Source organism: Pimephales promelas, chromosome 17, assembly GCF_988280905.1.
Source record: "Pimephales promelas chromosome 17, fPimPro1.hap1.1, whole genome shotgun sequence".
In the NCBI taxonomy this organism is placed as follows: Eukaryota; Metazoa; Chordata; class Actinopteri; order Cypriniformes; family Leuciscidae; genus Pimephales; species Pimephales promelas.
The window spans coordinates 30,071,411-30,094,438 of record NC_142785.1 but is presented as its reverse complement, the minus strand read 5'-3'; the positions used below and the strand labels follow the sequence as shown (position 1 = coordinate 30,094,438).

The following is a 23,028-nucleotide window of genomic DNA, read 5'->3' as shown; positions in this document are numbered from 1 at the left end:
CACCAAACTCAGTTTGTATGGCAGAGTTTCCAGAGACATTTTGACTGGTAAGATGTCCACGTCATTCTTTCTTCAGTCGAAAAGAAATTCAGTTTTTTGATGAAAACATTCCAGGATTTTGTCCATATAATGGACTTCATTGGGAACCAAACGGTTCAAGGTCCAAATGAGAGTTTCAGTGCAAACTGCAAACTGTTCAAAGGGCTTTAAACGACACCAGACGATGAATCTAGGACCCTACGAGTCATGACTCGAAAAAAGATTTGTTCATTTTGATGAACGAGTTCGAACAGGAGAGTCACGAACGCTCATCACAGAACAGAGAAAGCCGAGCATTTGTGCTTATAACTTTTGTATTTATTTTTTTAAATGAGCGATCGTTTCACTAGATCAGACCCTTTTTCATCGTCTGGTGTCGTTTAAAGCTGCACTGAAAATGTCTTTTGGACCTTGAACCGTTTGGTTCCCATTGAAGTCAATTATATGGAGAACAGCAAATCATCAAAAAAAATCATCAAAAACCTTAATTTCTTTTCAACTGAAGAAAGAAAGACATGGACATCTTGGATGACATGGGGGTGAATACATTATCAGCAAAAGTTTTTTTTAAAAGTGAACTACTCCTTTAATAAAACAAAACAATGTGATTCTACATGTTTCCGAATCCACGTATAACCATCACAATCACTAAACGCAACTATAAAGTCATTCCAATGCAGCTTATAGCATGCAACTCTCTCAACAACAAAAACAAGCACACTCGGGAGTATTTTACCCTATACTTTATTTGTGTTTCATGTCAAGGGGTGAAAACTTGCCTACAGTAAGCAACTGAAGGAAATATACACAGCAATTCAGTCTACACACTCTGAAGAACCAACTGTACACACATCTGATCACTTCATCACCATTACATCTTTCCATTAGAGCATTTAAACGGAGTGTTTTCCCCAGTAACTGTTAAAAATGCAGAAATAAAATACAAAAAAACAACAACATTGACAGTTTTCGAAACACCAGACCTCCCGCAGAAGCTCCGATAACAATAACTGGAAAATTCACTGAGAAATTCGATGTTTGAGATGCAAATTTTCAGTTTTCAACAAGTGCGTTTTTTCAATTGAGATGGTAACATTTTAAAGTGCTTTTATACGTTTAAATTCGGTCAACAAGACAAATGACAAATTAAATAATATCAGAGGACTGTTGAGTGCGGTTTTCATTTCCTCTCCCATCGCTATTCTTCAGTAATGTGAAACTTGCACTACACCAGATTTATATTGCACACAAAAGGTCTTAAAACGCCATCTTCAATATTCCCCCTGCTACTACAATATTACAGTCATTTACACAGGACACCTAGTAGGATTTGGATGCAATTTACGTGGAAAAACAGGAAAATGCAAACCAAGTATACTGGAATCTACATACACTTTGCATAAGGAAAAAAAAAAAACACATTAGTAGACTTAAAAAAAGATCAACAAAAGAAAAATTAACAGCAAAAGTCCTAGTCTACAATAAACGGAAATAAATAAAACAATATTATCTAGTTGCAAGTGCAACAAATTGAAAAAATGACCTAACGTGATTAAATAAACCCCGCCCACCATTAAATAGGCCCCACCCATTAACACTACTCAATGAAAGGCAGTAACGTTGTGCTGAATGAAAAGCATTGGAACCGTACGGACTGTGGAAAGCCAATCAGCAGGTCTAATTACGCAAACGCAAAACACAAGGCAACCAAATCCACAGCAAACAGTAATCCAAGATCGTATTTTGGTTGTATGAGCCAGAACTAAACGCTGTGTGGGCTCCCCTGGGTTGTTTGCCATTTCTAAAATGCATAACGTCAAAACATGGACCCTATAATGGACTAAACCGAACCCGAAACAACAAAAATCAAATAAAAGGGTAAAAACAGGAGTGTAGGTTTACTGTGACTCCAATGGCTGTTTGACCACTGCACAAACCTCACCACCCAAAAACAACAAAATGACACTATACAAGTGTAAAAAGTGGAAGTAAGTGTAACAAACTAGAAAATTACTGTATTGCTTTAGGAGGGAGTATCTAAAGAGGAAAGGGGTGGGATTAGATCAGAATCCCTTAACAAGGGACAGTTAACCCAATTTTGTCATCATTTATGCACTCATGTCATCCCAAATCTTTATGAAGTACATTTTTCTGTGAAACAAGTTATTCAGACATTCGAAGCTCTGGAGTCTTGTTCATATATGTTGTGGCTTGTTTGATGTCAATGACGCCGAATGCCATTCTGTCTAATACACGAATGACAGAAAATGAGATTTTAGAGCTACAGAGGGGGAGATCTAAAGTTAATAATGACATCATTTTTTAGTTTACAACTATGTCTCGGAAAATAACGGCAGTCATATGAACTATTTTAATGGTGTTTTGGAGCTTGAAATTGTCTATCCCCATTTATTTTCTCCAAAAGCATCGTAAACACTGGTATCCTTTAGTGTTGCATAAAAGAAAAAAAGTCTAAAAGCTTTGGAATAACATGAGGGTGAATAAACGACAATAATATATACATTTAGGGTTGGGTCAACTATCTCAAATTAAATGGCAGGGTCCATGCCTCATCCTGTCTGGTAATATTTTAGGCCAAACTAAGAGGAAAAATCCACACGTGAGTTTGAATGAATCGTAGTGACTGAGCTATGGAGCAGCATCGATACGGCAAACTCTACCTGTTTAAATAGTGAGAACTAAAGTTAGATATTGAAATGTCAAAATGAGCATGTGACGTTAGTATTATAGTATTTATTTTTTTTTTTACATAACTACGACTAAGACCTCAAGCTGTGACATTCACACAGGTCTTTATGCTGCAACAATGATTACTCGTAATGTTCGTACAGTGCTTTAAATATACCTGTAGATCAGGTGCGTCTACATTAAGCAGCCTTTTCATTCTCATTTCATGGAACTGCATCTTGTTTGTCCACTTTCAGACGACCCTTTTATCATAATTTAAATCATTTCTGAGAATGTCCATCATTACAAAAACTAATTCAATGGTTCATATATATATTTATATGTACAGTTCAATTGTAGTGTTTAACTTACTAATTTAGGTGAAATGTTTAATAGAAACTACTCAAAGCAAGAGAGAACAAGCTAACTCTCTAAACAAACCCAAAATGTGAACGGACATAAATAAGGCTAAAATAACGTAGCTAGTCGCTTTTTTTTTTTGTTCCTTTTTACCATTTTTCATTCATTTCTGCCTTTTTTTTCTTTTGTAATTTTAAAATACATTCAACTTGGCACAGTGAGGGACGTGGAGAGCAGGATGTGAGCAGAAACCGACTGTGCGAGAGTGAAGAGATACACGCTAGTAGTTACACACGTGTCCACTGGTGCAAAAAGCCTGTCTTTTTTTTAGTTTTCTTTAAGGGAAGATTTTAGAGATAAGAATGGAGGAACAACTGTACAGCCCATACGGGGATAGTATTTCATGTTTCATACACATATATATACTTATATTCATTTCCATATGTATAGTATTGAACCCTCCCGTGCTGTGGAATGCCTGTTTAGCTTTTTGGGGTGATATCAGCTTCAGCTGGGGCTACTGTGGTTATATTCAGCATTCAACAGCTGGAAACAGAAAAAAAAAGAAAGAGGCAGAAGGTGTAAAAAAAGGAGTAAGACAAAGGAAAAAAAACAAACTCGATAATGTGGCACATTTGTGAGTAATGTGCAGCCTCTACTCACTTATTTTACTGTTTGGCTACGCCTCCTCCACGGATGCCCACTGATTGGTTATTCTGGAAGAGCCCCGCCCCTGAGCGGTTGACATTGGGGTGGGTGGGAGAGGCGACAGGGGGCTGACCTGGTCTGATTGGCTTGGCTGTGAAAAGAGGAAATATGACTAGTTAGCTAGATCCCTAAACAAGTTGATCTATTAAATTGGTCACCTAATCCTTTCAATCAAAAAAACTCTCCTAAAAGGCTGGAACACTTTACATGTCTGCACAGATTTTTGCCCTGATTTGTAGTCTGGACCAGTCAATGCTAGTTGCGGAAGGTCTCAGCTGATTTTTGACAGTAGAAGTTGACAGATTTCACAACAAAAATGGTGATGAGCATAGACTGAACATTTTTAGCTGCAGACTCCGATTCCAATTGGAGGATATCAATGTTTTTTGCCAATTTTAGAGCACATCTTATAATCACTTGTGTCTCCTAGAAATCAGGCACACACAAAACGGTGTGAGTTTTTTGTTTTTGGAATGTAGTTTATTCTCTTTAATTATTTACAAAGTCGGCAAGTCTATGACGCCTAAAATCTATTCTGATTTTAAAAGTCATGTAGTATATTTCAGCCTTAAGAGTATTAACTGAAAAGCTTCTAAACTGGCCATAAAATGTGTTAAACTGAAAGAAATCATCAAATGAACAATTTATTTTAATCTATTAACATCCCTAAAAAAGTGAGCGAGCAACACTTCATATTAATAATCAAAAACTGTTTCCTCTGTGGTAGAGTGATATTCTCAACACTATACAAGTCCCTTCTTTCAAGCATGGTGAAAGACATATGGCTGAATCTAGTAATTTCACTCCAAGTGTGTGAGAGAACTAACCGATCTGTGCAGAGTGTCCTCTGCGAGCCATGTTCTTGGCTCTGACGGCCTCTTTGATGCGGTCCACCTCCTGCTGGTAGCGTTTGCGGTCACGTGCTGCGTTCTCTTTGGCCTCTTTGAGCGCAGACTCCAGAGCCTTCACGCGCTCCGCCGTCGCCCGCAGGCGCTTCTCTAGCTTGGGCAGCTCACAGCGCAGGTCAGCGTTGTCACGCACCAGCTACACAGAGAAAGGAAAGAGACAGTGAGTGTGTGTTGTGAGAGAATGCATGAGGTATCTGATGTTTTAAGTGTGTTTACCTGCTTGTGCACTTTAGTGAGCTGTTCAAGGTTGTTCTCAAGGAACGAGATCTTCTGTTTTTGCGCCGCGCTGCCACCAGTGTCGTCTGAGTCCATCTCAGCGCTCTGAAAAATATGTTGATACATAATTAGAGCCAGTCTGAGAGCTGTTGATAAAGTCATAACTGGAGTTTTACGACATCTAGTTTGTTAGATTTTATGGCAGTGATTTAACGCCTACTTAAAATGTACTAATAATAGTACAAAATTAAATCTAAAGTAAAATATAATTTTTTTAAGATTATATTCAATATAAATGACATTAAAATACATTTTGTACACATTTAATTTGTTTTTATATTAAAAGTACAAAAGTAAAATCAAATAAAGAAAAAATTAAATAATTGAAATGTAATATAAACATTTTAAAATTTAAATAAAGAAATAAATAAAATATTTAAATAAAAGGATGTCTAGTTTGTTAGCTTTGATGGCAGTGATTTAAAGCCTACTAATAATAGTACAAATCTAAAATTAAATAAAGTTTAATTAAGTTAAATTAAAATTAAACACAAAGATATTAAAATACATTTTATAAACATTTATTTTATTTTTATATTAAAAGTACAAAAGTAAAATAAAGCAACAAATTTTAAAATGTAATCAAATGTAAAAAACTAAAATAAAATAAGTTAAAATAAAATAAAACATTTAAATAAAGGGACACACTCTTCAACATATCCTGCCCAAACTCCCTGATTACATGGGACATTAGTTGACAGCTATACACTCAGTGACCTATACAACTTTTCATTTTTAATATCCACATATAACTATTTTCATTATCTGGAGTAACTTTTGAACTGTAAATTACAATTAGGTATTCGCAATGGTTGTACCTTCTTCACCCGCGTGGCCAGATCCTGAACAAACAGCTTCCTCAGATTATGAAGAGTCTGCAGCTCTTTGGCCTGAGGAGAAGCGAGTGATCAGAGAGTGCACACATACAAACAAGTGTCATCACTCAAGCACAGAACAAAATGACCTACCACTGTCTCCTCCAGGCCTTTGAGATCCTGTCTGGCCTGTTCCCTTCTGTCCTGCATCACCCTAGAAACATATTTCATCATTAACACACCAGACATAGCGTTTCCCACACACTATACTCTGCATGTTTGGTGTCCTACGTGAGCTCGTGCAGTTTGCGGCTCTTCTCCTGGTCGATGGATCTGAGCTTCTCATGCTCCACCTTCAAGCGCTCCTGCTCCAACATGATCTTCTGGTTCTGACTGCAGACAGAAGACAAAGTGAGGAAAATGAGCCTGAGCACATGTGGTCCTGATTCAGTGTCTGAAGAGTATATGTGTGTCTTACTCCTGGAGTTCAGTGATGAGTTTCTCCTTGATCTCCAGCTCATCTCGAAGGCTGCTTAGCTGTTTCTGATGAGCTTCTCTGTGGTTATGAATCTGCTGCTCGACTGCAGTCTGTCCAATCATAAAACGAGAAAAATATAAATTACATCTCTCTTTTAAAATAAAGGAAAATCATCAACAGTTTATTGGGCAACACTCAGTAAAAATGTCCATGCTTACCTTTACTTCATTAGCACTTTGTATCTCATTCTCCTTCTCCATTGCATGAACTTTCTCTGCACAAAAGAGAATAAACATCACAAAAACAAGCCTTTCACAGCCCATGCAATCTCACCACAAGAGGGCAGTAAGAGGCCAAACAAAGTGTATACGGCCATTAAAATGCTTTTATGAGAGGAAAGAAGAAAGATGGAGTATGTTTGTACCCTGGGCGCTGATTTTGACCAGTTCCTCATTGAGAGAGTCAACATTCTCCTCTAACTGTCTCTTCTTCTGTTCGATGTTTTGCAGATACTCTGTCAGGGACTTGATCTTTGCCTCATACTGTAGACAAAAACAAAAAATATCTCAGGATCTTTTAACTCTCAAAGCGTATTCACTTTATAGCCCTTAATCCTGCAATTGTGGACAAATGTGGGCACAGAGGACTCACGTGTGATCCTAATTTTTATTTATTATAAATGTTATATCACTGTCTTCGATAAAGTTTTGTCTATCCATTTATGGTGTTTTCTTTTTTATGTATTTTGGGGGTATTTTTGAATTTATTTACTTCAAAAAGTACCATATTTTCTATGTAAATGAATTACTACATAGTTTTATTTTTTACATTTTATTAACTAAATTAAAATATCATTCCAATAAGTTCTTAAAGCTAATACTAAAGATGAAGTGACTTTGCCGTCACCTGGTGTCTTATTTTGGCTTATTTTCAAATGCTCTAAATGACAGTTTTTCCCATTCATTTCTATGGGTGCCCATTTTTGAGTTTTTTTTTGTTTTTTTTCACCCACTTCACATTGTAAAATTGAGTAAAAAATGTGTGTTCAGGAGGCAAAATTAGGAAATGTAGCCAAGTATTGTACCGCTCAGATCAAGGAAAGATATTTTAAAAAAATAAATAAATAAATCAAAACTATTTTGCACACATTTATCTAGAATACAGTTTTAGGGTTAAAGCACCGGCATATTATTGTAACGAAGAACGTGGGGTTTTCATTTAGCTACAGACATACAATATAAACCATGAGACTGGTTTTACTAAAAGAGCAGCTTATAGATGCGCTTTAATTCTGGTTTGAGTTAAAAAACTCAACTAAGTAAATAATGACATTTTCTTTTCTTTTCTTAACTACTCTAATATCTTGTCCTCCTGTTTACCTGAGAGATACGGAGCTGACAGGCTGCGAGCTCTTTCTCGTTCTCATCCATCTTCTTGTTGCTCTCGGCCTGAGAGCTCTCCAGCTGTTTGCTGCGCTTCACCAGAGTCTTCACCTCCGACTTCATCTTACTGATGTACAGACGAGCCACTGTGAACTCTTCATCAATGAGACCTCCACCTTCATGCTGTTGAGCGAAAGACAAAGACGGAGAGAAAGAAAGAAAAAGAATTGATGTTAAGAGAGGAGGTGAGCAGTTGAAAGAAATTAAAAAGCAAGGATTAAGAAACAGTTCTTTGCCTTGTTACCTTAATGTCATTGCTGCCTACGGCGATGCCGATCTCTGCCAGGTCTTTGAGCAGTGATGACATCATCTCAGTGACTCTCTTCTTCTGATGGTTGGTCATTTCCTTCAGTTTCTGCAGCTCAGAGTCAATAGATGCGAGAACGCTCTGCAAAAACACAGCTCAGATTAGCTAACTAACACCAAGGCACACCATAAAAATACGATCTGGCACTATTATAGGTACCTTCCCATTTGAAATATATTATGTAGTAATATATTGTATACATTATAGAGTTTCTGCTCACAGATTTTTGGTTGAGTTCTTCACTCAGGGTTTCAAACTCCTTGGTCTTGTCCTCCACCTCCTGACTCTTCTGATCATAGTTGACGGCGAGTTCCTCCAGAGCCTGCAGCACCTCCTTCACCTCCTCTTTAGACGCGTCGTTCTCCATCTGCAGACGGGTGAGCTCCGCCTGGAGGTTGTCATGGTCCCTCCGCGTTGAGACCAGCAGCTACAATACATTCGCATTGCGAAATTACCGTCATTAAACATGTTACACAACTTTAGGGTCATTAGGTTCAAATTCTTGTGATGGGACATAACACGGTCCAGATTAAAACCTGTAACTCAACTTACCACTAGGCTGGAATGTTATTTATCATTTAGAGCTCTTTATGCCTTTAATATAAAGATCTTAATGGCTAAAGGCAAATCCCAAGTCCCTAAATGATTCAGCCAACTAGGAGACAGGACACTGTTCTTTTTTATGGGAAGTAATGTAAATCTGATGTCCATGTTCAGCTCTCTAACCTCTTCCTGATCCAACATCTGCTGCTTGAGTTTCTCAGCCAGCTGAGACTGCTGATTTATCTCATCATCCTAGAGGTAGACAGAGAGAGAGAGAGAATAAACGTAATGGATGTTTCTTTAAAGAAAATCTTCATGATTTTACAGCAGAACATCATTAAGAAAAGAATGATTTTTTTTTACATTATTTGAAAAACACACTAAGCATCAGGTCTAAAATACAAGCCTGTAAACTAATGTATGGTACAAATGTTATGCTTATGGTGTATCATTTGTACTGTAATAAGATGTCAACACTGCAAGAATCTAGAGAGAATGTCATTAATTTGGACTATTTGTCAACTGAATTAGACATATTAGAGATGCACCGATTGACCGGTGTGTGACCGGAACCGGACGATTTTCACGTGATCTGCCATGACCGGCGACCGGTTCCTGCGCCGTGTCTTTAACAAGAACTGGAGTAGGCTATGCCAGAAAAGAAAGTTCCTATTTAAACTTCTTTTTATTATTGAGTTTGAGTAAAAGTATATGGTGTTAAAAGTATATGTTAGTATATGGCTGTATAATATATATATATATATATATATATATATATATATAAAAGAAAATAAATATTTGTTTTATTGAAAATAAAAAAGTGGTTAGAAAAATAAAATCGGAATCGTCTAAAATCGGTATCGGCAGGTCAAAATCGGGTGAAAAATCTGTGAAAATCGGAAATTGTAATCGGTCCATCTGTAATATTTATCTATGGCAAATACCAATGTCTATAGAGCAGGACGATTGACGTCAATAAAATTAATTTACACAACAGTTTAAAAGATTTTTTTAAGCCTATAGCTCATCATGTTTGCATTTATTTGATAAAAAATACATTAAAACAGCACTATTAATAGAAAAATGTTAAACATTATACACATTCAAAAAAACTTTGCAATTTTTTTTAGGATTCTTTGATGAAAAGAAAGTTCATAAGAACAGCATTTATTTGAAATCATTTGCAACATTATAAATGCCATTTACTGTTACTTTTGATCAACTTAATGCGTCCTTAATACGACTTCAAACGTTTGATTGGTAGTGTATACTAGGCTATATATTTCTTTGTAATTTAATCAATGCAAATGATAAGGGGGGAAAAAAACCTGAAACAAAAATGTTTTCACACAATATTTGAAAATACCCAGAACATTTTTAAATGCCAATAATCTCAAAATCAGCAAGGTCAACCATCCCCAGTCCGAAAGCTTCATTCATTCATTTGAGGTCAGTAGTTTGTCTCACCTTGTCATCGAGCTGTTTGTAGAGTTTGGCTAATTCACCCTCACACTTCTCACGCTCTGCGTCAGTGAATTTAAGGGCAGGCATGCTGGGAGACGAGGTGATTTTATCATTATTCACCACATTATCCAGAGCCAGAACTTCTGCGTTTGCCTTCTCCTTATCAAACTGCTCTTCAGCAGGGACGCTCTCACCTAAAAAAACATAAAATACAATGCAGTTGTGTGCAACTCTCAGCAATTACAGCTGAATGAGCATGAAGTGAGTGTGTGCGCGTGTCATTTTAGTACCGTTCCTCCAGCGGTTGAGCTCGTTCTCCAACCAGGTGATGGTGTTCTTTAGCGTCTTGTTCTTCTCTTTCTCCCTCTCATATTTCTTCTTCCACTGTTCTGCTGTCAGCTCCACGTTCACACACACTGTGTTCTTAATGGTCTTTGCTCTGACAGCGAGAACCGAAAAATGACTTGATGCTCAACACTAAAGTTTCATTAAACTCAATGTGTGTCTCCTCACCTCTGTCCGAACATGAGTGTAGTTTTAGTCTCAGCTTCGTTGTATGAGGATGGAGAGCAACAGATCACTATAGTGGTCCTACAGTTCCCACCCAGAGAATCCTGCAAGATCCTCGTCATCTTACTGTCTCTGTAGGGAACGTACGTCTGACATGGGAAAGAAATATTCATTCATTACCCTTCCATCCATTTAATAGCACAGGCAATCGTACATATTTGTAACAACGAGGCGCATCACACCCACCGATCCTTCAGCCAGAGAGGAGATGACGTTGCCCAGAGCGGAAAGAGATTTGTTAATGTTTTTGGCTTCATCCAACACGGCACCTTCTGCTCCGGTTTTACTGACCTGCCGTCAAAAACATCAAATCAGAGACAGTGCTGCCACAAATTAAACTAATATTAAAGCCTTTTACAAAGTCTTGATTTTGTTTTTGGGGGTCACCTACAAAATGTTTTCGTGCTTGAATGGCAAAAAAAAACATTGTTGCAGCACCTCTCTTTCAAGTCTTTCAGTAACACTGTTTAGTTCCTGTCTTTATGAAGCCCCTCTTCCGAAAAGCAAAATGTGCTCTGATTGGTCAGTGTGAACTGCTTCAAATGCCTTTCAGAAATGCCACATCCCTTCATCATAACCATAGGTTTCAAAACACAACTAACTCAACCAGGCCTCACGCCTTTTATTTTGCTAATGCCTTGAGCAATTATTCTTGAGGAATTATTTAAATGAGGAATCTTGTGACGCGTTTTCTCCCGGAAGATAACTCAAGACTTCAACCGAGGTGTTTCAGGGAGTTCGGAAACAGTGAGCACTAATATATAGAGAGTAACTCCCTTTGGAATGGACTTTTGTAACTTTGCAGACATTTTACATGCTTTTTCCATTACCTTCTCGCTTCCTGCTAAATCCACCAGGAAGAGTTTCCCACTCAGTTTCTGCTCCGTCTGTGTGTTCTCTTGCTTGACGTTTATCAGGAAGATACTGTGACTCCTGGAGCTGTGCTCGTTCATGTCTGACACACACAACGGAGAAAACATGAGTTTACATTTTGACTTAACGGACTGATTGTATAAACATCTCTTAAGCAGTCAAAAAGAAAGAACGTCCTAAAAATACTCTCGCTAATATAACTCAACAGGTGCGGAAAAGTTCAGCCTGCAGCTAAAATAAGACTATACACGGTGTCTGACTGATTTGCATGTGCTTACTTGTGACAGCCACATGTCTGTTGGATTTGCCTTCATCAATGGTGTCCATCACTTCATCCGGGCTACACACAAACCGTTCAGTACAACCCTGCAGATGGAGAAAGAGATAGACAAACAAACCATTTGAACCATCTCTACACTAATACATCCACAGCTATTTAGTCAAACGAAGTCGTACCTTTACGTAAGGAACCCTATTCTTGTCTTCATGTACAGATAGGTTGGTCTTAGATACTGAAAGAGAGACAGAATTTATAATCTGACAGAATTCTAATATACAATCTCTAATACATAAAACAATGCAAAAATAACAGAATTTTATATTTGATTTCATATTCAGTCATACGTACCATCCAGCAAGTCCCTGATCTTGTCTAGGTAAATCTCAAAATAGGAGACCTGCCAATGAAGACAAGCGCTGTGAGTTTAACAGTTTTATCACCAGCAGTTATACAATTAATACACTACTGCTCAAAAGTTTGGGGACAGGAAGATTTTTTTAAGTGCTTTTGAAACGTAGCTTATGCTCACCAAGGCTGCATTTATTTAATCAAAAATACAATAAAACAACATTTTGTGAAATAATATTACAATTTAAAACAAGTTTTTTTAAAATAATGTTTTCTATTTTTATATATTTTTAAATGTAACCTATTGTAATGTAATGGCAAAGCTGAATTTTCAGCATCTCCAGTCTTCAGTGTCACATGATCCTTCTAACATGCTGATTTGCTGCTCAAGGAACATGTCTTATTATTATCAATGTTAAAAACAGATGTGCTATTGTGATATTGTGTGGTTTCAGGATTATTTGATGATTCAAAAGAACAGACATTTCAGAATTCTTTTTTGTAACATTATAAATCCCTTTTATAGAGATTGCACAGACAAAAAGCAATGGCAAAGCCATTAAAAATCTGGAGATGAACACAAAGAAGTTCCCATGCCCAATGCATACGGCTTTTCTAGGTCTGAAAAACTCACTGGGAACCCGTTGAATAACTAACAATGATTTGTCGTGCATGCCAAACCTTGATATGAAATTCCAGGTTTTCATCCATGGAGTAAATGTAGTTGAATATATCCTGGACGATCCGGGGAATGATGCCCATGCCCTCAGAATCGTGCAGGTTCCCCTACAATCGCACAAACACACATTGACTCGCAATGATGATGTGAGATGATTTGAAGGTTACCAAAGCCTTGATTACCAAAAACCACAAGCAGAAAGTTAAACCCTAAAACAACTGTGGAATCAGTAACAAAACAACACTGGGTTTGTATTAAATTACCTAATATTTAAAAATCAATTATGACACCGATTATGCTTATTTCTAGATTTATTTTTCACCTCCATTGTGTGTGTTTTTCCAGAGGATGTTTGTCCATAAGCAAATATTGTACCGTTGTAACCCTCAAGCACATCTGCAGGGCACAAAGACAACAAAAATCTTATGGTCTCCAACACAATATTTAGGGATGCTTAAATAATATCAACAAAGTACTATAGACCATTTCACGAGACGTAAACAACACTGGTCCAGAAGCACTTCCTGTTTCAGTTTTTTAACACTACATAAAAGCTGGGATAAAATACAACCAACAGAACATATAAAACTGAATCAAAAAGTTAAACAAACATCTTTAAGATGTTTTCTTTACATGTGAAATAAAGAAAACAGTTACAAACTGAAACAGGAAGTGCTTCTGGACCAGTGTTGTTTACATCTTGTGAAATGGTCTATACTAAATAATACGAATGGCAACATGAAGGTGACAATTTTCCATTTCAAAGTTGTGATCTGGTTGAATGACTCCCGGAGGACTCATTCCTCACCTTTAACAATCTTCTGAGCACAAGCGTTGTAAACCTGCTCCTGAGAAGTGTTAGACTGAAACACACGATCAAACATGTACGGCTTTCCCTGGAGAGAAAGAAAGACAGAGAATGAATGATGCGTCATTATGCATAAATGCGTTTCTTTTTATATATAACTCGAATCAGCAGACTAGTCATAAGACTCAAAGATGATCCTCCAGAGAAACGTTTTACACCTAAGAGAATAAGCACAGACTAAACAAGAACCTCATTTCTACAGGCCAAAGAACAAGACAACCTCTCTTTTCTGGTACGAATGGCTCTAACCTTTAACACAAACAGCAAATCAGGTGTGAAATTCAGCTGTTATGACACAATAAGAGCATTTTATTAGACATCTTCATCCAGACATGAGCTTGTATGGCTAAAACAACAGATTATACACTCACCTAAAGGATCATTAGGAACACCATACTAACACTGTACTTCAGAACTGCCTTAATTCTACATGGCATTGATTCAACAAGAAATTATTCTTTAGAAATGTTGGCCCATATTGATAGGATAGCGTCGAGCATCTAGCTCCTGTTCCACCACATCCCAAAGATGCTCTATAGGGTTGAGATACGCATTTTTCCCTTAATAAATCACAATCAATTCTAAATGTAGCGCAGCTTTTGCAGCTTCATGTCACGCCCATAGTTGCCCATAAATAGTCCGTGAAACGCCTACAAGTTAATATCCATCAATTGCAAAATCATGTTAAACACAGAGATGATTTAAAAAAACTTAACTTCACTTAATGTGAAGTAGAAGTTATCATTGGCAAGTTGGGAAAGAGGAGAAAAATGTTGTTTGAAGGGCACAGTGTGGGCATTACTAATGCCAAAATGGCACTTGAGTGGCAAAAGGTTGCTGTTACGTGAGTATCGCGAACGTCTGGACTGGAGTCCTCTAATTAAGTTTAATTATGTTAATGTTGTCTTGTTTCCGTTTTTCTTAGTTTTGATTGGTGGTGCTCGGGAAAGACCAGAGATAAAACGGAAGGAAGTGTCCTTGGAGGAGGCCGCTCACCACTGATTCTTCATTGTTTATAGTTTTGAACTTGAGTTTGGAGCGGGGAGTCTCAGCTGTGGGTTGTATTTCCAATTCTCTTCCCGTGTTGCTGAGCTCCCCGTCTCTTATGTTATGGTTAATTTGGGAGTTGTTTGAGTTATAATAAAAACATCATTTTGGATTACGTCTTTCGTTGTCGATCTTTTATGTTGTGGTCCCGGAATCCTAGACCCATATTTTATGGGACTGTAACATAAATGGGGGCTCGTCCGGGATTTTTACATTGTTCTCGCATGAAATGCAGGTGAGTGAAGTGTTAATCTCATGATCTGTTTGGCTTGCCTTTGCTCTCCTGTTAGGCTGAAGAGGTGTCGTTCCTTGAATGTCACCTAATTTTGTTGTTTTAATAGTGTCACGGGGACGCGGCTAGTGTTAACTGTGAAAGCAGTTATCTCGGGAGCACATCCGTAAGATTTTGTGTGTCGTAAAGCGGCTCACAAACTTACTGGTTTATAGTGCATAAAAACCCGCCGCAGAACTGTGTGAAGAGTAAGGGTTAAGTTAGAGAGGAGAGATTTTGTTAGGCAGGATAGCTAGGGGGAAGCAAGGGCTGATTCTTGGTTTAAATGGTATACTGCCTATTTTGAGTAATCACTTCACTCCACAGTGCATTTGTATTTTGCGATTACTTTGTATTTCGTTGTTGGCGGTTTGAGGCTTGACGCTGTTTCTTTTTTCTTCCCCCGTCCTCTTTCGTTTCGAAACTACGTGTTTTTCGGTCTCATTATGGATTTTGATTTAGAGGACTTTGTGGCTCACCCGACACCGTAAATGCTGTAGCCTCACAACCTCGGACTGTGGCCGAAACAAAAAAGAATTCAAATAGTCAAAAAAGAAATAACCAACGCTTGTCATGTTTCATTTATGCAAATAAAGCTGGTGTCTTCGGAAAAAACACTACAAGAAAAAAAGTCCTCTTTGGACAGCAAAAACAAACACGCGAACAAGCTGTAGTCCGAGTCACATGCAAATGACTCTTATGAACTGATTCTTTAAAAGAATCATTCAACACTTATGGGTTTTGACAAATACTTCGGTAAATGAACTTTGAAGGTTACAGAAGCAGGTTCTGCAACACATCTGCTCATTAACAGGTACGCTGATTGGATGAATCGGGTTGACGTGACCCATTCCGAATCCACACCAGACGGAGTTCTTATTACACGTCCAAATTTCCTCCCCATGCCACTCCAACACAGGAGTAGATTAACCAGGTGAGGAAACAGCTGTGATTGTAACACAGCTAAGCAGATTAGTCCAGCCAACCTGAGCAACCACTCACTAACAACAATACACTCACACCTACCACAACACAAGCCTACATCCCTAATCACAGCAAATGAAAAATACACAAATAGATGACTTTAATGAATTTACACAATCTCTAAAAATACAACAAACAAAATGCGTGTTATGTACTTAAATTATTTACGTCAGTTTATCTTAGAGATAACTCTTTTGTTAATTGGAAAGGCACCTTTATTGTTTTATTTCTATACCATGGCCAAATAATAACAAACTAGTGTTAATATAGCATTATTTACTATTACAATATTTTAATATTTTGAATTTGAGTTCATTTCAGTTCTCATTTTAAGTTTTAATAATTTTGATATGTGCTTTTGTCATTTTTTACATTTCCATTTAGCTTTATTTTTATCTAAGTTTTAGTCATTTTCATTCATTCAATGTTATGAATGAAATTAATGATTTCAAGTTATTTTCATAAATGACTTTATTTAAACTTTAAAATAAGATTTGTAAAAGTTTTAGTTAATAATAACACACACTGTCCCTGATATATCAATAACACCTCGAGCAGGTTTACATGACACAGCGACATACAGATGAGGCTTACTTGCATTACTCATCCATTATAAAGCAAATAATGTAGCATAACCATCAGCAACAATACTTATATTTTACATTTTCACAGTTATCGACAAACAATATAACTTGAACATTCAGTGAACCAAAATTCAATAGTCAAAGTTTTAAATATTAATAATGCACGATATCACAGCTTTGGAATTTCAAACCAGTGACTTCTTATAAAAATCTTCAGACAATCACAAGACTGTGTGAAGAGTGTTTTTGTATATCTGTATGTCCTGAGGCCTCCTCCACTCCCGGAAAAGGAACAGCACTGTTTACAACTCAGTATTCCCAATGAGGGATTATAATTGTGTTCCCAACAGTCACAGAGATGGGAAGGTTCATCACATGTTCGTTGTGCTGTGTTTGCATAGAGACGAAGAGAGAAAAGGAAGAAACAAGCAAAGAAAAAAGCTAATAACAGAATATTCCCTTATACTGAACTGAGACAGAAATCAATGCATAATCCCAATACTGATCCCTGTATGTGCAGCTGGACAGACAGGTTTGGTTTCCTTTGTTACAGCAAGATTTATAGCCCAATCTATGAACTTTCCACCTGCTAAAAGCCATTATACCCACACAAGCACAGTCCATTTCACCAGAGCTGGATAGTTGCTCTGGTGCTTGATGCTGACTTGCTAAAAACAGCTGGAAGACTAAACTCATTTGGCCACTCTCTCTCTCACACACACGTACACAAAAACCATCAGTGCACTGGAAAACAAAAGGGTGAGTGTTCAGACAGTGTTCAGACAGTACAGTGTCACAGCAGAAATGGAGGCCAAAACGAAAAGAAGTTGAATCCATCGAAATTCTGGACCTGATATAGTAGTCACAACAACAAAAAAAACTACCAGGGCAAATTGACCACAGCAAAACCACAAAACTGCTCCACCTAATACCCAGCTGTACATTGCACAGACTGCATGAGGGAAATTTAGGACATTGTCACTATACACATCTATACTGCATTATGAACAAGTTACCTAAATGTAAAAAGGCACATAAGGCAGAATAAGCATGAAACATCAGATACTGTCACTCAATTACAGAATAACAATGTTAAGCCTTTTTAATAATGCAAATAAATCAGTAAGATGTATGGTTAAAAATAGGAAAATAGACAACACATCTATCCAGGAACATTTTAATAAGAGAAGACTATTTATAACATTTTAATGCAACATATTTAATTTTTTAGTTACAAAACGTAGACAAAAATAGTGAAAACTTTCCCATCAGAGAAAAGGTACATTCAAGTCATGCTTTAACCTAAGTGTATTATTAATAATTAATATTAAAAATAAAACATTTTGGAATAACTTTATAAATCTGGCCAACATCCCCCTCACATTTACAACTGTACAAAATTGGCAAATACTTTAAAGACGAAATTTCAATAAATAAATATATTTTAACTTAAAATATATTTATTTATTGAGATTTCGTCTTTAAAGCATTTTTAAAAAATTTAAGAAACCTGAGATGTAGGAACATATGGATTATAGCCTAACTAGTGTTTATATACAGGCCCAAAAATATGATTGGAAGTGATTTGCATTGCATGCTGTAAATATACACATATATTTATCTGTTCCTAACAAATCACAAATATAGCCAAAATAAATGACCTGGAATGGTCTTTGTTCATTTGACGTTTTAAAAGTAGGCCACATCATAACAGACTGACATCAGTGAGTGTTATGATCACATTCGCTTAATTTATTCATTTTTAAAACTCACATTATCTTAAAATGTCCGCATGATGTGCGAAATATGTACATAGGCCCTATATTTAGCAAGCTTTTGTTGATTTTCTACAAATGAAAACAAACCGATTAACATTAGCCCAGGGGCTAGCGGTACAGATTACTAATCAAAACCCATTTACAAGTGCACTAAAATCCAAAATTATTATATTGACTAAAAAGATTAGGTTTTCCTATTTAGAAGTTCAAAATTAAACATTTTGACATTGTGCTGCATTAACGTTAAGTTACATCTGAGGACTGTTAGCCATCGAGCTAACAATGACTGAAAACTATTCAACTTGCGATTATGTCACTGATATATTGCCTCGCACGTACCATGTCATACTTACAATAATACTAGGACACGAATTATTATCACATTCCAACATACATAGGAATACAAAAATATATTTTCTGTCAGGATACGTCTGCAGGTGGTTAGCGGATGCTAATAGAAATGGACGGCGGGTGTCACAACGGAGCAAATGCGGCAATTCATCACGCTATTATAATATAAACTCACCCCGATGACCACACTGTCCTCTCCTTGAAATTTGGGGATATATTTGTCTCCCCTCATCACCTCCGAACTGTTTAAAGGCCGAAAACGGCACATGACTTTGATGGTGCACTCGGCCGGGTCCGCCATCTTCAGCTGTGGGGAGGAGGAGGATGAGGATGATGATGATGAGCGCTCCTCCCGAAGAACGTCCTCACTTCTTTGTGTTTGTTCCGTTTAACGTTCGGTGAAAGTGGGTTTTCGATGGATGGAGAGAAGTGGCTGTCACACCCCCTAACAACAGATCCTAAAACAAACAAGGGGAGGAACCGGGGCAAGTTGTCTCATTAGGAAGTTGTCACTAGGGCTCGCCTATCTCAACAACCTACTAACGTTACATTTGCACGAAAAAGCTTTTGCCTTTCAATTTTCAGGATGAAATTCTCAAAAATTATTCTAATTTTTATGTGTCAACATAAACCGCTACTGCTGAGACATAAATGAGTTAGTTCACTTTAAAAAAAATACAATTTTGATGATAATTTAACTTACTTACCCCCATGTCGTCCAAGATATCCATGTCATTCATTCTTCAGTCGAAAATAAATTAAGGTTTTTAAACATTCCAGGATTTTTTCTCCATATAATGCATTTTAGTGGCACCAAACTTAAGGTCCAAATGACAGTTTCAGTACAAACTGCAAACTGTTCAAAGGGCTTTAAACGATTCCAGACAATGAATAAGGGTCTTATCAAGTGAACCAATCAGTCATTTAAAAAAAATTAATAATAACAAAGTTTAAGTTTTATAAGCTCAAATGCTCACCTTGCTGTGTTCGGTGTGACTCTCCTGTTCGAACTTGTTCATCAAATGAACATCTTTTTTTGAGTCAATTCGTTCATTTTGTTCGTTGAATGAACTAAATGACTCGGGAAAAAAGATTCGAGTTCGAACAGGAGAGTAACGAACGCGCATCATAGAACAGAACAATATGAGCATTTGAGCTTATAAAACTTAAACTTGTTTTGTTTGTTTTTTGTTTTTTTCAATGACTGATCGTTTCACTTGATAAGACCCTTATTCATTGTCTGGAATTGTTTAAAGCCCTTTGAACAGTTTGCAGTTTGCACTGAACTTGTCTTTTGGACCTTGAACCACTTGGTTACCAGTATGGAGAAAAAAATTGGAAAGTTTTAAATAAATTATTAGCAAAAGTTTTTTTTTTTTTTTTTTTTTTAAGTGAACTACTTCTTTAACAACGTGCACAATTATAAAAACAAATAGCCTAGCCTACACACTTATCAAGATCCCAAATCCTACAACAGAGCAACTGTTTCCTCTTCTTTCTTTTTTTATGACACCGTAAAATGTTTTATATAGGCTACTGTATGTGTATACTTTTCCAGTAACCCTCAAAATGCAGACACACACACACTGCTCACATTCTTTGCAGACACAGCATTGATTCTGGATGATTCAGCTAGGGATCCGTTGGATCCTGATGGATGTGAGATGCCAGGGGATGTCAGGGATGCTTTTGTAGAGCTGGAGGCCAAAATCTGGCAAATGTTGGATGGTTAAATTTAAATATCTTGTATCAGCTCGGTTTCACTCAGAACTTCTATCAAGGGATCCATAATCATCCACAGGCTTGTATTAGGATAGCCAAAGAAGGGAGCCAACCTCCTGGCATCACAACTACGTCATGCACATATGGCATTGGAAATTACTCATCACAAGTGTTGCATGCACACATATATTCGGGTGTGGCGCAGGACAACACATGTTCAAAAGTTTTCAAATCCCTAACCCTATGAGTAATAGTGATTCTTGTATAAGTAATACTGCTGCTAATTACAGCCACAGAATTTTCAGTGGTCACTGCTTGTACATTAGTTCCGTGATACATTACACATTTTTTTTTGCTGTTTGATAAAAATATGCTTCTCAGTTGCACTACTCTATTGTCACAGATGTCCAAACCAGCTGCTTAAAGGAGTAGTTCACTTAAAAAAAAAAAAAAAAAAAATTGCTGATAATTTACTCACCCCCATGTCATCCAAGATGTCCATATCTTTCTTTCTTCAGTCGAAAAGAAATTAAGGTTTTTGATGAAAACATTCCAGGATTTTTCTCCATATAATGCAAACTGTTATATGGACATAACTGTTCATAAGGGAGATAACATATATGGAGATATGGAGATAACATGTCATAAGTGCTGAGATTTGGGATTACAAAAAGCAGAGGTACATCAATGAATCTCTGTGCCATTTAAAATCAACATGAGATGCAACCTATTGTACTTCTGTAACTAAAATAGAATATTCAACAAGAAAATTATGATTTTTGTCAAATAAATGCTGTTCTTTTGAACTTAAAAAACAGAAAAAAAGTATGATGTATTTAAAAAAAAATATTGTGCAGCACAATTATTTCAACATTGATAATAATAACAAATATTTGAGCACCAGATCAGCATATTTCTGAAGGATCAATTGACACTGAAGTACTATATATAGGCCTATACTTCACTTCAGTATGTGCAATGGAAATGGCAGTCGAGCATTTTCTAGTATCACCCTCAGCTCATTTCCTTACACCTGAATTTCTATTAGGGGATCGATAAAATGCATCAATCTCTATGTCCTTTCACTAAACCCTCGGACACGTCTACTCAATAGTGTGTGTGTGTGTCATCTCTGGTCGTCACACTGCATGACCCAGTCACGCCTGATGTCGCTCTCGGCATAAGGACATCAGCATAGGTGACATGAAGCAGGCAGGACAGGTCTCAACAGCACAAGATGGATGAGAGATAGAGGGAGAGACACATAGAAAGAAAGCTCAGCTGGGATTCAGAAGAAAAAAAACTGGCTTTACTGGGTGTTGCCAATCTAAGGGATATTCTAGTTAATTTGACCAATTTAGACTGTGGAAAACATCAAGGTAGAGCTGTGCAATACAAACCGAAACAATAAGTGAAAATACTTTGCTTTATAAGTAACAATTTATGATCGTTTCATTATTATTGTCATTATTTACTCACCCTCTTGTCATTTTTCTTTTCATTATACTATGATGACTTACATCACTTAAATTTCAGGCTTTTCATCACACAGACATCATATGGCAAAAAAAGACTAATGCTTGAATCATTTGTGCCACAATTATGGTGCTTTTATCGTGTACTTCCCGTTTTGTAGTATTTTGAAGCAATTGTATAAAAACATGGCAGAGCACTTTGGTACGAAAAGAGCTTATTGTGATCCACTGAAAAAAAATACTTTTTGGTTTAGTTTCTGTTTTCATGGACTTTTAGTTTTTTTTTTTTTTTTTGCATCTGCTCAGTTCCTGATTCTTTGAGTTTCTTTCTTATGCTTCTCATTTCTAAATGTGTGCATCCTCGTTTCCTTTCCTTGTGTCTCTGTGGGATGTGAGTGAAGGCAGCAGGGAAAGAAAATGAGGACGGAGGAATCAAAGGAAAGCTTATTTGTAGTATATCTGAATATTCCTGATCACTCGAGGGTCACTTCAAAGCATAATCAGCTGGTTATTTTAGCAAATTATAAACAATGATATTAAAGTAATATGCCGAGTTGAAATATGTGAAATACATGGTTTATTTAAACTGCAAAAGTAAGCATACATTAAAAGTATTCTGACAGATGTGAAGGGGGAGGAGGGTTTTTCAACAAGAAAGACTTCCACATATGATAAACTTCTGCATCCTCACTCATCGCTCCTCTGGAAGCTTCCTCACGATGCGATTAGAGAATTGAGATGTCCTTCAAAATGCATTCATTTCATCAGTTTCAATTTGACTGTTTATATGGTTACTGATTATGTTCTTCACCTGTGCCTTGTTTGGTTGCTCATTTGCTCTATTATGTATGAAGATTTCAGATGCAAAAGCCTCTAAGTGCCATCTGAAATTTTCTTCTAAAATGAGCATTTTTATCAAGCTTGTATATTTAAGTTCAGTAATTTCACGTTAACGACAATTAGAGTGAAATAGCTTAACATAAACACACAAGCTTGATACAAATTCATAATTTGTGTGTATAAACACACAAATTCATTCAGGTGCCTTTAAATGCCTTTTACCAGCGGTTTCCATCTCACTAGTTTCATTACATACAATTCTGCAGTTGTCTTTGTTCATGAGGTGCCATTAAAAGCTAAAACAATCAAAACTTATAAATATAAAAATAG

The 23,028-nt window shown here is 36.8% G+C and overlaps 1 protein-coding gene across 1 annotated transcript; it reads right to left on the bottom strand.

The window, feature by feature from the left end:
• Positions 1-3,253: 3,253 nt before the first annotated feature.
• kif5bb (kinesin family member 5B, b) lies at positions 3,254-19,277 on the bottom strand. The gene is made up of 26 exons (XM_039665311.2): positions 18,837-19,277; positions 13,587-13,674; positions 13,101-13,174; positions 12,781-12,885; positions 12,100-12,148; positions 11,928-11,983; positions 11,750-11,837; positions 11,429-11,553; positions 10,785-10,889; positions 10,542-10,687; positions 10,319-10,467; positions 10,032-10,222; positions 8,748-8,816; positions 8,242-8,448; positions 7,959-8,102; positions 7,652-7,837; positions 6,697-6,814; positions 6,491-6,546; positions 6,273-6,382; positions 6,086-6,187; positions 5,948-6,008; positions 5,798-5,869; positions 4,920-5,024; positions 4,623-4,839; positions 3,751-3,886; positions 3,254-3,633 (listed from the first exon to the last, which is right to left on the bottom strand). The coding sequence occupies exons 1-25, from the start codon at positions 18,960-18,962 to the stop codon at positions 3,756-3,758; spliced, it is 2,880 nt and encodes a 959-aa protein (XP_039521245.1). The 5' UTR covers positions 18,963-19,277; the 3' UTR covers positions 3,254-3,633; positions 3,751-3,755.
• Between the last annotated feature and the right edge of the window lie 3,751 nt (positions 19,278-23,028).